The 16,570-nt window shown below is 41.2% G+C and overlaps 2 protein-coding genes across 2 annotated transcripts in view; one reads left to right on the top strand and one right to left on the bottom strand.

Annotated features, from left to right (window-relative positions):
• Nucleotides 1-6,323, bottom strand: part of LOC105538395 (olfactory receptor 2T27-like) — a 25,260-nt gene extending 18,937 nt beyond the window's left edge. Inside the window, 1 exon segment of the mRNA XM_011978243.1 lies at nucleotides 6,279-6,323. Coding sequence (XP_011833633.1) covers nucleotides 6,279-6,323 — 45 coding nt within the window.
• Nucleotides 6,324-9,865: 3,542 nt separating this feature from the next.
• Nucleotides 9,866-16,570, top strand: part of LOC105538388 (olfactory receptor 2Z1-like) — a 37,578-nt gene continuing 30,873 nt past the window's right edge. Inside the window, 2 exon segments of the mRNA XM_011978234.1 lie at nucleotides 9,866-9,894; nucleotides 14,760-15,671. Coding sequence (XP_011833624.1) covers nucleotides 9,866-9,894; nucleotides 14,760-15,671 — 941 coding nt within the window.

The following is a 16,570-nucleotide window of genomic DNA, read 5'->3' as shown; positions in this document are numbered from 1 at the left end:
ATTTGTTTCTGAAATGATGAAGGCAACATACAGTAAAACAAAATTTAGAATTAAATGAATTGAGTTCTTCCTCTGGTCATGACATTAATTAATTCTGTGACCTTGGATTCTCTTCCTAAACACCCTGAGCCTTGGTATCTGCTTATATTAATTGAGATAATGAAACATTCAGGGTTACTTTAAGAATCAAATAAGAAATTTATAGTTACAGGTAAAGATATTTTATGCAATACAAAGTATAAGATATCTGCAAATTATTTCAAAATTATTGGTGAATGGGTGCGAATTCTCAATCTCTCATTTAAGCAATATACATATTCAACTAAAATCTATGAATTTAAATTGCAAATACCTCCTGATCTTCAGAAAAGGTCTGTAAACACAGGCGCTCCCAGTGAAGTTACATCAGCAGTTAAAGTCTATCTTTTCCCCCAGATATCCTTTGACTTGAAAGAAATGTTACTTAGTAGAAATTCTCAGAAAAAGGTGTGCATCGCAATTCAGCTTGCAGAAAATCTAAACTCCTTTGAAGACCAGGAGTATGCTTGGCCTGCAAATTTTGAGAAAATTAGAAAAAAAATGTTAATGGATAAAATAGACATAATTTTATTGGATGAAATTTTATTTTAGGCTTACTTACACTATTTTTTATTGCGTAATACCATACACCAAGAGATAAATCAACACATTTATGTTGTCCTGACATTTGTAAATATTCTCTACTATTTTATAAAGGGTACATGTTCGTTGAGTAGGGATGGTCACAAATATTTTCCTCCCACATCACTACAATTTGAACTTAGGACACAACGCTTGCCCAGGACTGTGATGATCACCCAGCCCATCCTTTAAATCAAGTGACAAGATAATCCCTAAGTTGTGAGCTGCAGCCTTTGCCTGCTTCCATATGACCACTGGTGAAGTTTTTGCCAAAGAAAAGAGCTTGCTCCACGCTCCTTCAATGCAGCAGCCTGTTGTTAGGAAGCTCTGCGATAGCTTAGATTAAAGCTGCTTCATGCAGTTTCCTTCCTTGCCCTCTGAATCTGCTTGGAACCAGTTTTCTCTCTTGGCAACATTCAACATTTCATAATGTGAATATGACTACAAGGTTATCTTTCCTCTTTCTCTATACCAGTCAAACTTCTCCAGTTATTTTATGCATTCATGTATGAATTTTCCAAAGTGCTCAACTTCCAGGTATTTACCTGGGATAGCTTTTGCAAGGTCTATTTTAGAATATAATACCTTAATTTCAACAGATTACTCTAGGTGCGGTTTTTCCTATATAGAATACACTGGCAATATTACTTTTCTGTTGTTATCCCAGACACATTGACTCATTATATACACATTCAAACTTACAGTTATCTTTTCACATGAAAAGTTCTCTAGACAGGTCAATACAGTGTTGTGGAATTTTTTAGACTAAATACAAAAATATATGTTCCTAATTTTTCTGTCTTCCTAAATTCTGTTTAGTATCTCAGAAAGTTGGAATCATTAAGAATGAACTCGTATTGAAAGAATAATCATATAATTATTAGATAATAAAGCACTAATGTACTCTGACAATTTTAGAGTAAGTTAGAACCACATTCCTCAACTCACACGTGCCTCCTGACAAGACCTGTGAATCAATTGCTTGTGAATCACTGGCAAAGTGGATCTGAGAAATCCAGGTGTCTGCACATTCTTTGAAATCATTGTGGAAGAAAGGATTTTTAAAATGCTTGCACATTTGACAGTCAGGCAACAAGTCTATGTTTGAGATGAGAATGCCTGTAGGAGTCTGCCTTACGTCAGCTCTGTGTCTTTCATGCAAGCATCTTCAACTCTCCAGTCATCAGTGTTCTTCTCTGTAAAATGAAGGCACGAAGACAAAGACAATGCACCACTCAGAGATTCAGGGAGCCTGGTTCATAGTCTGTACTTTAGAAACTAAGAGTAAGTACAGGTTTTTCCTTTAGGGCTTCATGCCTTTCAAACAGTATTGTCCTTATCCTATCTAATTCATAAGTCTAAGATTTGCTTAAATTATTTTTTAAAAAACAAGCAGCAAACATTTAAGAAAAGATTCTTTGCACTGTTACACTCAATAGCATCCTTACACCTGAGATTTACAATACTCACTCCATGTAATTCCCACAGAAAATCAAACAGGCAATCTTCTTCTCAATGCACTTGCATTTGGCATGGAGGGAATGGGACGGTCATTCCTCTTTATACGTGTACCTGAGATTTCCAGCCCAGGAGTTGCAGACAACTCTGCCTCAACTTTCTTAGATTCAGTTTACGTAAATCTTGTTTATGTCATATAAAGAACATAAATTCAGTCAGACCACAATGAAATGTTCTGGAAACCCAATCATTTGCATATGTACTAAGTATTTAAGGTGCTACTATGAGGAGGAGTCAGTCTAGGTGCTCATCAGCATTTGGTTTGTCGCCTGTGAAATTCCTGCATAATTCCAAAAGACCTGCATTTTCATAAAGGGAATAGGAAGAACAAACAAAGAGTTAGTCTAAGTAGAGCAGTAGCTCCTAGATGATCCATTTTAATTGCCTAATTTTACTCAAGGATTTTGCATCATTTAGACAAAACCTTAAAGTATTAAATCCCATTATTTAATTTTCAAAATGCTTTATAAAGTAATGTATTCATGTGTTCTATATGATCTCACATTTCTCATATCTCCTCTCATCCACACAATCTGAATGCCACCCGCTCAAAACAGCACGTCACACACATCACTAAGTAGGAATCAAGGAATAGAATACACATAATTTTCATAAAAATTGTCCAAATATCTAATTTTATCCCAAACTGTATTCCATCAAAAGATGATTATCTGTCACTCACAGAGAGCTGAATCTCTCAGGAAAGCCATTCAGAGTAGTAGATAGAGAAGGTTATGCATAATTTAGTAAATCAAAAACTTACTGGTAAACTACAAGAACTTTATGTAACTAAACAAGCGATGAAGAACTAAGACTTTTTAGAAGGTTGAAGGTGATATTTTGCTAGAAGGAAAAATGATCAGATTTAGTAGACTTAAATTATCATCTAGCTTATACCGAGAAGAAAACACACAAAGCAATTCATAGGCGTTGGTATCCACAACAGGAAAACCTTCAACACCTAGGCCATCTGGATGCCAAAGTGCTGTCGACGTGTTACCCCTGAAGATCCAGTATGTATAGATTTCTAATCTGGATTTATGAACTTGGCGTGACAGAAGGTATCCTTAGCAACTGATGATGGAGTTAGGACAAAGTGAGACATGCAACAAGTTTATTAAACTCTGTAGAAGGAAGTATTATTAAGCCAAACAAATAAATGCCACCTTAGAAATCCTTGAAATAATTTGCGTTGCCAGGATAAATTGCATAAATTCTCCAGTCTTCTAGAAACATGTAATACTGTCTGTTTGTCTTTACAGGGAAATATTTAGCAAGTAGAGCGGGATAACAGGTCTGAAAAACTAAACATGCAGGAAGAAAGCAGCAGACCAGTAAAGAATGCCGAATTATTCTGGGTGTCCTGCTTTGAGATCCCCGGGTATGCTCTGGCCAGCCATGAGTTACACCAACTCCATCCAAGGCAGAGATAGCCTGAAAATGAAAACCTCCAAAGGCGAAACGGGTGTCTCTGTGAGAATCAAGTTAAGGAACATTTGTTTTGGTTTGGGTTTTTTGTTGTTGTTTTTGTTTTTAAACAGTTTTTAATGGATACATAATATCTGTACATATATATGGGGCACAAGTGATGTTTTGTTACATGGATTGAGTGTGCAGTGACCAAGCCATGGTATTTAAGATACCCATCATGTTGAGTATTTATTATTCCTGTGTACTGGGAACATTCAAGTCTTCTTTTCTAGTTAAATATACAATATGTTGTGAACTATATCATCCTACCCTGCTATCAAACTAGAACTTACTCCTTCTGTCTAACTGTATGTTTGTACTTATTAACCAAAATCACTTCACTCCCACCTCCCAACCCCTACACACCCTTCTTGGCCTCCGGTATCTATTATTCTCTCTACCTCTATGAGATCAATGTTTTAGTTGCCGCATGTGAGTGAGAACATGCAGTATTTGTCCTTCTGTGCCTGGTTTATTTCACTTAATATAATGACCTCTAGTTCCATCTAAGGGACTATTTTTTAAGAAAGATCACTTAATTATCTATATGCAAGTGCTGACATGGAGCGAGTTCTGTAATTGTGCAGATACCCCAGGGGGCCCTGGAGTTCTGCATTGGGATCCCCACAGTCTCTGAGGGTGGTAGATCCCAAGGGCTCACCCTAACAATCCCACCAACAGCACGATAATCAACTGGAGGTGACTACCTCCAAGCGGTGCTGTGCGCCTCGGGACCACTCCTGTTGCTCAGGGCTGCCCACCAAACGTGGCTCTGGCAGGGAGTGTCCGGGGCAGACAGTCCTGAAGTCACCTCACAACTTCTCCCAAGAGCACATGGCTGAGAAAAGTGGGACATGTCCACAGGTCTATGTGGTCCCTAGTTTGGTTTATCTTCCTTCACTCAGCTCAGCAGAGGCCAGACAAAAGTGATGGGTTCTCAGTTCTCTCTAGAAATAGTCTGAACCATCTGTGGAAAGTTGCATCACCCTTCTGGGACTTGGTCCTCCCTACTATTAATTCAAAGTGCGGAGAATGATTTCATACAAATAAACAAAAATAATTGCCTCTGCTCTCACCAATGTGGGAATATGGAAACAAGCTTTAAGTTTTCTTCATTTTCTTAAGAACGAGTTAGAGCAAAACACGTTTTTAGGTAGATTACAACATTAGTTAAGTCCAACTAAACAGTCGGCCTTTTTGAATTTTGTCAAGTTTATTGACTGTAGATAATCAATTTAATATTATCATATATATTATTCAAGAATTACTATGGTAATTAAGAATACAAATAAAAAGTAAAAGAATCACCCCTTATCCACCATCTCAAGCTTCAAATATTCTTCCATTTACTCTCCATATGTATAAAATGTACACTTTTTATTATTGTAATCATGGTATAGTCTTATATTCTGCTTTATGGTTTTATTATTTTTATATGCATTCCTCCATGTTGCTACATATTTTAATTTTGCATCATTTTCAAAGGATTAACGATTCTCTTTCAGGTGGACCTAGTAAAACTTAACCTATTTCTCTACAGCTAGACATTTGGTTTCTTTCCCCTCTTTGTATTAATGTAGCCTCCAAGCTCCGTGAAAGATATTTGTGTGTACATCTTTACTATCCTTGTTAACAATTGCTTTAGCGTCAATTTCCAAAAATTAAGCTCCAGGGTCAAAATGTTTTCTAAATGTTGTCTAAATTTATATAGCTACAAGTTTGAATGTGGACACAAAATTTGTGTATGCACAATTTGTAGTTTCATGTTCTTAAAAAATAAAATAAACCAGTACTTAAAAAGGAAGCTATCTGTGGGCTTATTTGAAAAATCAGGACTTCCAACACATTCAGCTCTCTGGCACAAGTGGCTTTGCTGGATCTGACCACACTAGTTCTTAACCTAGCCAGCTGCAGTCAAAATGCAAGAATTGTTCTTGAGAACTCCAGGTTCCTCCCTGGTGGTTTGAATAAATTTATTTCACTGGTGGTGGTGGTGGTGGTGGTGGTGGTGGTGGTGGTATGTGAATGTTTTTCCATTTTGTTTAGTAAATGTAAACCCATTGATAAATCCCTAAGACATTCCTCAGTCTCATATTTATGGCACATATTGTTGGCTGGACAAAGAGTGAGATCATATATAATTAACAAAGAAACACAGACAATCAAGTACAAAGCAGCAACTAGGGATCTCCCTCGCTTTCACAGCAGGCCACCCTACACATAAGTCGAGTGCAGGTGGACGACTCAGTGGGGTTGACTGTGGTGCACACGCCACACTCCCGAGCACACGGCATCTGTGCAGCCCTGCTGGTCACCTCAGTTCCTGGGATCTGAAACTAGGTAATGATGACAGACTGAAGGTGGCTGAGAGCTGAATATAGAACTAGTGAGGATCAGAAGAAAATTGAGGAAATAGAAAAGAAAAAAGAAATCAAAAAATCAGACTTACTGGTCTTGCCTTTAAATATATAGCATTTTAAATATAAAGGAAATTTTGACAAATAGATTGAACAGAAGGCCATAATACACATTTTAAAAAGAAACTCCTTTCATTTATCACTCTGAATTCATGACATCGGTGTGCACAGATGCAACACAAGTTGGTTTTACTCTTTCCGACAGAACAGTACCATGGTGGTCAGTGAACTACAGAAGGCAGCCCTGGTCAAGTCCATGCTCGGTGAGGAGGAGAGGTTCTTTCTCCCTGGCCTTCGGCTTACACATTTTCCAGGATTGTTTGGGCACCTGGAACCTTGGAGAAGACAGGGATCTCTGTAAACGAATGTGAGAAGAGAAACAAGATGGTTATCAACAGATTGCATGGAATCAAAAGGAGAGTGTTCCATAAGCAGCTTCCTGCTCTAAGAGTCAGAAGTTCAACATCACACAGCATAAGGACAGTGGTCAATAAATATGTATTGACATTGAAATACTATTCAGCCCTAAAAAAGAATGAAATCATGTCATTTGCCGCAACACGAATGAAACTGAAGGTCATTATGTTAAAGGAAATAAGCCAGACACAGAAACAAATTTCACATGTCTCACTCATATGTGGGAGCTAAATATAAGTTCAAATGTTTGATAGCAGAGTAGGGTGACTATAGTCAGCAACAATGTATTATACATTTCAAAGTAGCTGGAAAAGAGAATCTGAAATATTCCCAACACATACAAATGATACTCAGGATGATGGATACCCCACATACCCTGACTTGGTCACTATAAAACCTATGCAAGCAACAAGATATCACAGATGCTCCGTAAATATGTAAAATATTACGTATCAAAAATAAATATCAAGTGAGTACAAATACGAATGAATGAATAAAAATTCTACAGCAACCAAACATGTTAAAATTTGTTCAAAAAATGAATATACTTGGCTGATGTGGGAATCATTAGTGGTTCCAAATTTAGTGTTCCTGGACAAAATTATTTCCTCTTGGAATCTCAATTTCCACCTCTGCAAAATAAGATAACAATATTCACCTCACATCATTGCTGTGAGTGTTCATTGAGATTATAAATTCTGAGAGCACAACAGTCTTATCCTGATGATCTGGGTGTATTCACCCAGTAGCAATAAAAATTTGCCTATCTTATGTACAGTTGCCTAAAGAATGAGTGAACTGATCAAGTAATGAGATATTGGAAGTGGGCCACATTTTGTAATTTTTTATACCATTCAAATGTAAGATGTGACTTATTATTTATAAAACAATTAGGCATATCTTGTTAAGAAATAGGTCATAGTTTTCACTGAATTAACTGGTTGACTCAATCCAAACTGACAGTTTATTAGACCTGTGTATATATAACCACCAAATAGTCACGTTGTGGGCACCTGTGCATGTTGGCATGACCTAAATTCCCAAGCATGAATCTAGGGCTGGTGTCGTACACGCTGGCTACATGGTAGACCAGGGAGCCCATAGGCTTTGTAGTGACCCAGACCTGGCTCACATCTCAGATCTGCCATCTGCTTGGCAGGTGACCTTGAGCACTAAGCTGGTTAACCTTCTGAACTTCTGTTTCTTCATGTATAAAATCATAATCAATTATATATTATCATGATAAGATGAGATAATATCATACATGTCTAACATAAAATGGGAGATAAGAAATATTCGTTTGCTTCTCATTCTGATTCCATTCAAATTAAGGAATAAAAGCTCATTAGAACAATAGGACCAAAACAAAAAGCTAGAAGTGAAACCAACTTTAATAGATGTTACAAAAGAGAGGGAGGGAGGAAAGAAAGGACCTCCATGTCTCTAATTGCCAAGTTTCCCCAGACACCAAGATGATGCTGTGTTGATTTGTCTATGCCCCAGCCTGCCTCACAATTAAGTACCTTGTGTATATAATGGTTTGAAACAACAGTCCGGGGGCCCTGGAGCCCCTGAATACACTGCATTACAGCTGAGGAAGCATGTAGGTGATTTTTGGAGCAGTCCCCACTTTCCGGAAACAAGAAGCTTTATCGCAGACCTTGACACTTGCTCTTATGTAGAATTCATTAAAATCTAGATTGTGTCTTCTTTCTAAAGTCACTTGACTGCCTGCACAGAAAACCTGGAAAATACTTAGGAGCTGGCAGGTAGAGAATCGCTGACTTTTAGTTTTGGAAAATGTATCGTGTACAAGTACAGAGCCTCAGGTGTCTGCACAAGTACAGACCACCCCACTCCCAGCTGTAAAGAATCCTAAAGAGCCACGCTCTTCCTCAATCAGTTTTTTAGAGACAGACAACACCCTCTGCCTCTGCCAGAATGTTCTTGTCCCAGTAAACCCATCTCACTTTACATTCGTTAACCATGGACCTTTGTCCAAGGGCTTAGTCTGCGGGGCTAGAGAGACACCTGTTTTTTCCTTGTCGGTATGTATGCTGTTTCTTTAGAGGTTTCTATGTAGGTTTTATTTGAGCAGCACATATAAATTATGTGGCATGGAAGTAGGTATACTAACTGTAATGTGTTTAATTATTTTAACTAGACTTAGTGACTAGTTATTCATTAATTTTGGAGATGTGAGATTTTGGAGAACAGTTGAAATGTTGTCAAAATAAGTATGAGCTTTGCCTGAGAATGAGTTTGAAGCCACCACTCTGCCGTGTCTGGGAGAATCGGATTTACCATAGGAAACAAGCATGTCCAGAGTAGGCTTTCCCGATCTTGGCACTGTGGATATTTTGTTCTGGTTAATTTTTTTTGTGGGGGCCTGTTCTGTGCATTGTAGGATGTTAAACAGCATCCCTGGCCTCTTCCCACTTGGTACCATTATTACTTTCACCTCCTCATTGTGACAACCAAAAATATCTTCAGACATTGACAAATGTCCCCTTGGAAGCAAAATCACCGCTGGCTGAGAACATGGGGTCACCCGGAGGGTTTGTCAGAAGAGACTTCTGAGCCCTCCAAACAGTTTCTGATTTGATGGGTCCAAAGTGGAGCCTGAGAATTTGCACATTGAACAAGTAGCTGGCGTTGCCGATCCAGAGATGACCCTTTGGCCTAAGGAGCCCTGGGGGTGTGAGCAGTTGGCATATCTGTCTTTCCTCTGTCTGTGAAATCCCTAAGTCGTCGGTTCCCCGATTTTTCTGCAGAGTAGAATCACTTGAAAATCTTTTAAACCTTCCAAAGACCAGGCTATATCCCAGATCAATTCAATCACTACTTCGGGGGTGAGGCACAGGCATTAGTATTTTTGAAACTCATCAGATCATTCCAATATGCAGGCAAATCTGGAGACCTTGCTCTAAATGCCATTATCTCATCTGTAATTTGAAGGCTTGGGGCTGAGCAATTTGTCTTCCCAGCACACGTGTCCTATAAGTCTCAACAGCACAACTAATTCCTAAGTGCTACACAGGACTGTGCAATCTGAGTCTCTGCGGGTAGGAATATGGGGCAAAATTCAAAGACAGAAGCTTTGCGATCACAGCATTCTGAAGTTGGAAGAGCACCAAGAATAGGCAGCAATTCACCCTCATTGCGGTAAAGGTGGATAAAGTATACTTTAGAAAAAGGGGCCCTATGGGAAAATGGGGAGCCTTCAGGAGTGCCCTGTGTGAAAAGAGACAAATTTTACACCTCAGCTTTCATGACCCCTCACGTAGACCCCCAAAGGGACCTGCGTCAGGCTCTGAGCCACAGCCTGGAGCCCAGGAAGGACAAGGAAGAAGGAAAAAAGTCAACAAGAGACCGAGACGCCCATGGAGACTGTGGATCAGGGCAATTCGAGGTGAGTATGCAATGGAAAGTATAAGAGAGAAGAAATAATTTAAACCCTCCACCCCATCCATGCAGCCCCAGCTAGCTTATTACAATAAGCTTGTTATGAAAAGTCACAAAAAGACAATTCTGTAACTTCTCCTCTGTCAAACTTTCCCACATTTAAAATTTTCAACGATCTGGAATTTTGCTTTTTTAAAGCAAAATGAGATAATTTATTATTTTTACTGTCATTTTTAATGAGATACTTCTCATTTTTAATGAGATAATTTATTGTTTTACTATCATACACATTCTCCAGCAAAGCACATAAGCATTCATACTTTTGGAATTAACACTGGCCTTCTCCATAAGTTGCCTATCTTAGACGGCAAAAACCAAGGCTGTGTAAAAACAAAAAAATCTGTAAAACTGTAAGGGAAGTTAAAAAGTCACATCAGTACCAAAAAACCAATGAGAATAAAAACACAACAAAACAAAAACTTGGGCTAGATGTAGCCCACAACACAAAATGTGTCAGTTGCATCCAGGATTTCGTTTTTCATTCATTCTAGTAGTTCTTTAAGACCTGTTGTGTACCACTTATGATCTAGGCATGGTGGACGGGATAGAAAAATAGATCTGTTTCTCCTGGGAAACAGGGTGAAAGGAAATAAATCTCCCTGAATATTACTCTGAGACACACATACACACATGCACATGCTGCACTCATTGCCATGTTGAGAAACTGCCTGAGAAGATAAATCAGCAGTGCCGAGACAACCGAGGACGCATTCCGGGGAGCAGGCACTCATGCACAGCCCCACCAGCCGGAGGGATGTCGACTTCAGATGACCGTGATGGAAGGTGGCGTGGGGATAGCAGTGTTTTCTTGAGCAAGCGTATGCTTCTTTCATCTATCCACTACACATGTTCCTTTGGCCAACCAGCATTGACCAAGGGCCACCATGAACTACAATCCGTCATGAAATAGAACAGAAAGGGCACAGTCCCTGGTCACAGGTAATTTTCAGTCTAGGTGGAGAGATCTGGAGTGCGACAGAGGAGTTCACTTCACTACAACAAATGCATCCCCCTGCAAGGTTTCACAATACGAAGCGCATGTAAGGGGAACCTCTGAGTGGGAGGGACTAGGAGCTCCTGCCGGTGAGTACCAGAGTTAACTCTGATGGTTTTGCAAAACTGATTTGCTTACGTGAAGGAAGAAGAGAGCTAACATTCACTGAATACCTCCTCTGGGAAAGGCACGATCTCACCATTTTCCTTACTCCACACTCACAATAACCGTGGGAAGTGGGCATGATAATCCTAAGTTATAGAGGGGAGCAGAGGTCTGAGGTTATAAAAGTGGTAACAGTGCTGATGTTAGTAGCAGCTGAACTCAAAATGTCACATTCCTTGGGCCAACTCTGTTCTAAGCACTCTACATTTAAAACTACTTAATGCTCCAAACAGTCCCAATAATTTTTGAAATGAGGAACCTGAGGCTGAGTAGCCTGTCCCAGTTACATAGCTGGGAAACTGTGGAGCTGGGGCTCGAACCCAAGCAGCTGGCTCTGGAGACCAGGTACTCAACCACATGCCTTACACTGCATAAAACCAGATAAGAACATTCAGCCAAGTCAGAGTCAAATTATTGCAGATTTTAAACATGTGGGTTCTTGTCCTTTCTCATTTGCTTTGGTGGAGAGCGAGGGAAGGGGAAAAAAGGTAACTGATGGTAAGTTTCTACTGCAGAGGTTCTCAGTTGGGGGTAACTGTGTCCCTGCATCTGACAATGTCTGGAGATATGTTTGGTTTTTACAGCTGAAGGGGGTTGCCATGGCATCTACAGGGTCAGGTACAGGCATGCTGCTAAATGTCCTGCAATGCACAAAACCGTGCCCCACAGTAAGGAAGTATCCGTTCCAAAATACCAACCGTGCCGAGGCTGAGAAGAACCACTTCAGAACAGTTACGAGTTATTTTGGACCTGGCCTAGAAGATCAAGTATTTGTTAACCAAAAATAAGCATCAAAATAATTAAGTAAACTTTAGAAAAGAGATTTTTGATCAAGGCTGTCACTTCTCACCAATAACAGATATTGGACTAAGCTCCTTCCAGACGTAAAATACGGTGGTCTGAGACATTTGAGACACCAAACTAGACAAGCTGTGCTTACAGGACACCGAAACAGGGACCGTGTGAGAAAACTATCTTTAGAGGAAAGCTTTTAAATGTACCCGAGGCTTCGTTTTAATTCGTGTATGGCAAGGCCAGTGGATCGGGAAGTGATTGGCATTGAAACGGTGGCTTGTCACGTCCCCGGGAGGAGCACACACACCACGCAGGGCCACACGGGGAAGGCAGAAGGAGTGAGCAGGAAACAGAGACCAAGCCTTCGCTGTGTCTTCCCTGGGAAGAAACAACGGTCGGGGTAAACAGCTGAGCAGGCTCAGGACTGGAAAGTGTGAATGATTTGGGTGGCTCTGGGCTCTACGGGTGGTCTCTAACTGCCCAGGAGCTGGACCTGGTGAATCATAACTGAGCACAGGAAGGTGTCCCTGACTGTGGGAACCTCATAAAAGGAGGTGGGTGGGGCTGTAGACTCGGGAATTGGTTGATTTGCTTCTCAAAGGCATGCTCACAAGCAAGGTATTCACCATCTCTAGGAATTAGCTAACCCTGGGAAGTGCAGTCCCTCCCCAGGTCCACGAGTCCTCAAGATGGCAACGCATCATACAATACAGAAAACAGGTGCAGTGTATATTTTAGCTCCACTCAAAGTCATGTCTCAAAAGTTTGAGTTTAACCATGTTAATTTCTGTGCTCAGCTCCAGAGACAGGCTTTTGGAGTGGGCCCTGCTACGCACTCCGAACACGTCTGACTCACATCTAAGGGATCTGTGTGCCTGCTGTGAGCAGCCTCAGAATGGTGGAGTTTAAGGCCACAGATGAGAGAGGCCCCTTGGCATAGCAAGAAGAACCAGGACAAGCACCGAGAGAGCCACTTCCTGGCACAGCTCTCTCTGCTCTCTGTGTGACCTCCGGCAAGTTCCAGTTTCTAAGATCCTTTGACCTTTGACCATACAACGGTGAGATGTGGGCAGTAGACTAGTCAGTGAGTGTCAGCTTGTACCACACTTCAGAACAGTGGGAGCTCGAGCTTCGAAAAGCACAGGCACCCATGGAGAAATCCATAGATTGTACAGCCTTGTCACCCCTCTGATGTGCTGTCCCTCTGGGACACTTGCTGCCCCTCGCACTCTGTCCCGGTGACCCTGTGGTATCCACCAGCTCCATTATTCTCTCATATTCTCAACTCCTTAATACCATACTGGGAAGTTCATTTTATTTCCCTTCAATCCCTCCATTGAAGCCATTTGCCGTCAGACATACGCAGAAATAAAAGCTAAAACTGAAGGCATTCCCTAGGATTCAGGAGTCTGGGACCAGGGTTTCCGCAGAGCTTCCTGGCTCAGGGAACTTGCCAGGGAGATAGATCTTTACCACGTCTAGCACAACCTCATCCTTGGAGCAGCGTCGTTAATCGTTAATCCTAATTTGTCCCTCATCCTCAGCTCCTAAAACTGCCTTTGGGTGACTTATTTCCTATCATCGCTTACCTCATAATTCCTTGAGATTTGACTTTACCTGAATAAATATAATTTCAGAAGGGAGCCCTTTAGGGGTGCAGATCCCTCCCAAAGGAAACTACTGACCTGGCTTACATGTTCCTAACACGTACTCATAGATTTATATTTTAAAAGAAGCCCAATCTTTATCAAGAAATTTAAAAATCTTCTTAATTAACAGAATAGGACTCAGCTATCGGGAAACTATTGAAATCAAGATAAGAGAACAACAGTACGCGAATGAGAACATAGTGTCAAAATTCCAGAAGAGCAAAGGTGCCAAGTCTGGAATTCCTTAGGGCCAAGGTAACAAAAGACTGTGATGCCTGCACAGCTCCACTAGTTAATAAAATGCAACACGTCAGCAACAGACACAGGCTCTGACCTATTTCTTTTGTTGTTGTTGTTGTTTTAGGTTTTTTTGTTTTTGTTTTTTGGTGTTTTTTTGAGATGGAGTCTCGCTCTGTTGCCCTGGCTGGAGTGCAGTGGTGCGATCTCGGCTCACTGCAAGCTCCGCCTCCCGGGTTCACGCCATTCTCCTGCCTCAGCCTCCCGAGTAGCTGGGACTACAAACATGTGCCACCACGCCCGGCTAATTTTGTATTTTTAGTAGAAACGGGGTTTCTCCATGTTGGTCAGGCTAGTCTCAAACTGCCAACCTCAGGTGATCCACCTGGCTCGGCCTCCCAAAGTGCTGGGATTATAGGCGTGAGCCACTGTACCCAGCGGCTCTAACCTATTTCTCAAAGAAACAGATCACTGGATGCTCAAGGTAAGGACTTCGAACCACGTAATCCATGTATTGGTAGATCTAGTCCTCAAGTTAGGCATAAGAATAAATCGTTTTGTTTTCAATATTTTCCTGTGCACATATTTGTTTGTTGAAGTGTTAAGAATATTGTTAACTATGCATTTTTCAAAAACATGGGACGTTGTAATGTGCTGTTGTTCTTTTCCTAGCTTTTTGAAACAGAAATTAGATCACTAGTTTTTACACTTTTCTCTTTTCTAGCACATGTATTTTGAGTTATGAGTTTCCCTCTGAGTACTGCTTTGGCTGCACACCATGCTTTTTGTAATAATTTTTCATTGTGAAATAATGTTAACCCTACAAAAAATTTATAAGGACATTGCAAAGCACTTCAGCTGCCTCTTCACCGACCTTCCTAGTTGTTGCCCTTTTGCCATCTTCGCCCCATCTCTGTCTCTGAGTGAATGTATCTGAGCCCCTGGTGAGCCGGTTCGCTTTCCTCTCCACAGTGAGGCTCGGCAGGAGGCAGGCAGAGGGCCTTGGAACCACTCCTCCACCACTGGCTTTGTCCTCACTAGACTTTTCAATGAGAGCCAGATGCACCTGTTCCTCTTCAGCATGGTGGTGCTGGTCTACATCCTCGCCATGGCTGGCAATGCCACCATGGTCCTCCTGATCTGGGCCGATGCCCAGCTCCACAAGCCCATGTACTTCCTCCTCAGCCAGCTGTCCTTCCTGGACATCTTCTTTTCTTCAGTCACTGTCCCCAAGATGATAGTGGCCTTCCTCTTTGATTGGACAAGCATCTCTTTTGGGGGCTGTGGGGCACAAATGTTTTTCTTCATGTTCCTGGGAGCTGCAGAGTGTCTCCTGCTGGCCCTCATGGCCTATGACCGCTATGTAGCCATCTGCAACCCTCTGCGTTACCCAGTGCTTATGAGCCGTCGCGTCTGCCTGCTCATGGTTGTGAGCTCCTGGCTGGGAGGGTCCTTCAATGCCTCCATCCAGACCTCGCTAACTCTGCAGTTCCCCTACTGTGGCTCACGAAAGGTCACCCACTTCTTCTGCGAAGTGCCTTCGCTGCTGATGCTGGCCTGTGCAGACACAGAGGCCTATAAGCAGGTGCTCTTTGTGACAGGTGTGGTGGTCCTCTTGGTGCCCATTGCCTTCATCACCACCTCCTACGCCTTCATTTTGGTGGCTGTGCTCCAGATGCACTCTGTGGAGGGGCGTCAGAAGGCCCTGGCCACCTGTTCCTCCCACTTGACAGTAGTCAACCTCTTCTATGGGCCCCTTGTCTACACCTACATGTTACCTGCATCCTACCACTCTCCTGGCCAGGATAATGTCGTATCTGTCTTCTATACTGTTCTCACACCCTTGCTCAACCCTGTCATCCTGTCTCTTATACACATCTAGATGTGTATAAGAGACAGAGCTTCTACTTATAAGTGAGAACATGCAGTATTTAGTTTTCTGCTCCTGTGTTAGTTTGCTTAGGATAACGGCCTCCAGCTCCATCCATGTTGCTGCAAAGGATATGATCTTATTCTTTTTTATGGCTGCATAGTATTCCATGGTGTATCGTATTTTGTTTAATCTACTGTTGATGGGCATTTAAGTTGATTCCATGTCTTTGCTATTGTGAATAGTGCTGCAATGAGCATATACGTGCTTGTGTCTGTATGGTAGAATAATTTATATTCCTCACCTTCTTTATACTCCAATTTCATCTGAGCAGATACTACCTGGAGTAAAGAATATATTTCCGTTACTGACAATATATTGTATTCTTGAAAAATGCTAAGAAAGTAGACATTGTGTTTTTATTATAACAGTGATAACTATGTGAGGTAATACATTTATTAAACAGCTTGATTTAATCATGCCACAATGTATGTATATTTTAATATACTTCAAAACATCATGCTGTACATGATGAATACATATAATTTTATATATCAATTAAAAATACATTTAAAAATAAAGTAAAATTTAAATGTTAAAACGAAAAACAAGAACAGGTGTCCCAGTTACTCTCGCAGCTAGGTAAGCTCTGGCAAGTGGACTACAGGTATAAAGGTTTGTGCTTTCCAGCAGTTCCTGAGAAGCCAGGGTAATATCACATGCCTCTCGACATCACCCGCCTTTCTTGCTGGCTGGTGTGTAGTCATGGCGGCTGGAGCTTCAGCAGACATCTTGCAGCATGAGGCAGAAGTCAGGAAATGAGAATGTGAAGCAAATATAAAAGGAAGCTTCTGAAACCATGGAGTAAATCACAGCCACTTGCCTTGCTGGGCATTTGCAGTGAACCTAATTT

The sequence above is a fragment of the Mandrillus leucophaeus genome, unplaced genomic scaffold (assembly GCF_000951045.1).
Source record: "Mandrillus leucophaeus isolate KB7577 unplaced genomic scaffold, Mleu.le_1.0 Scaffold1031, whole genome shotgun sequence".
Classification (NCBI taxonomy): domain Eukaryota; kingdom Metazoa; phylum Chordata; class Mammalia; order Primates; family Cercopithecidae; genus Mandrillus; species Mandrillus leucophaeus.
Note: the sequence above shows the minus strand (reverse complement) of the source record. Positions and strands in the feature narration are given on the sequence as shown.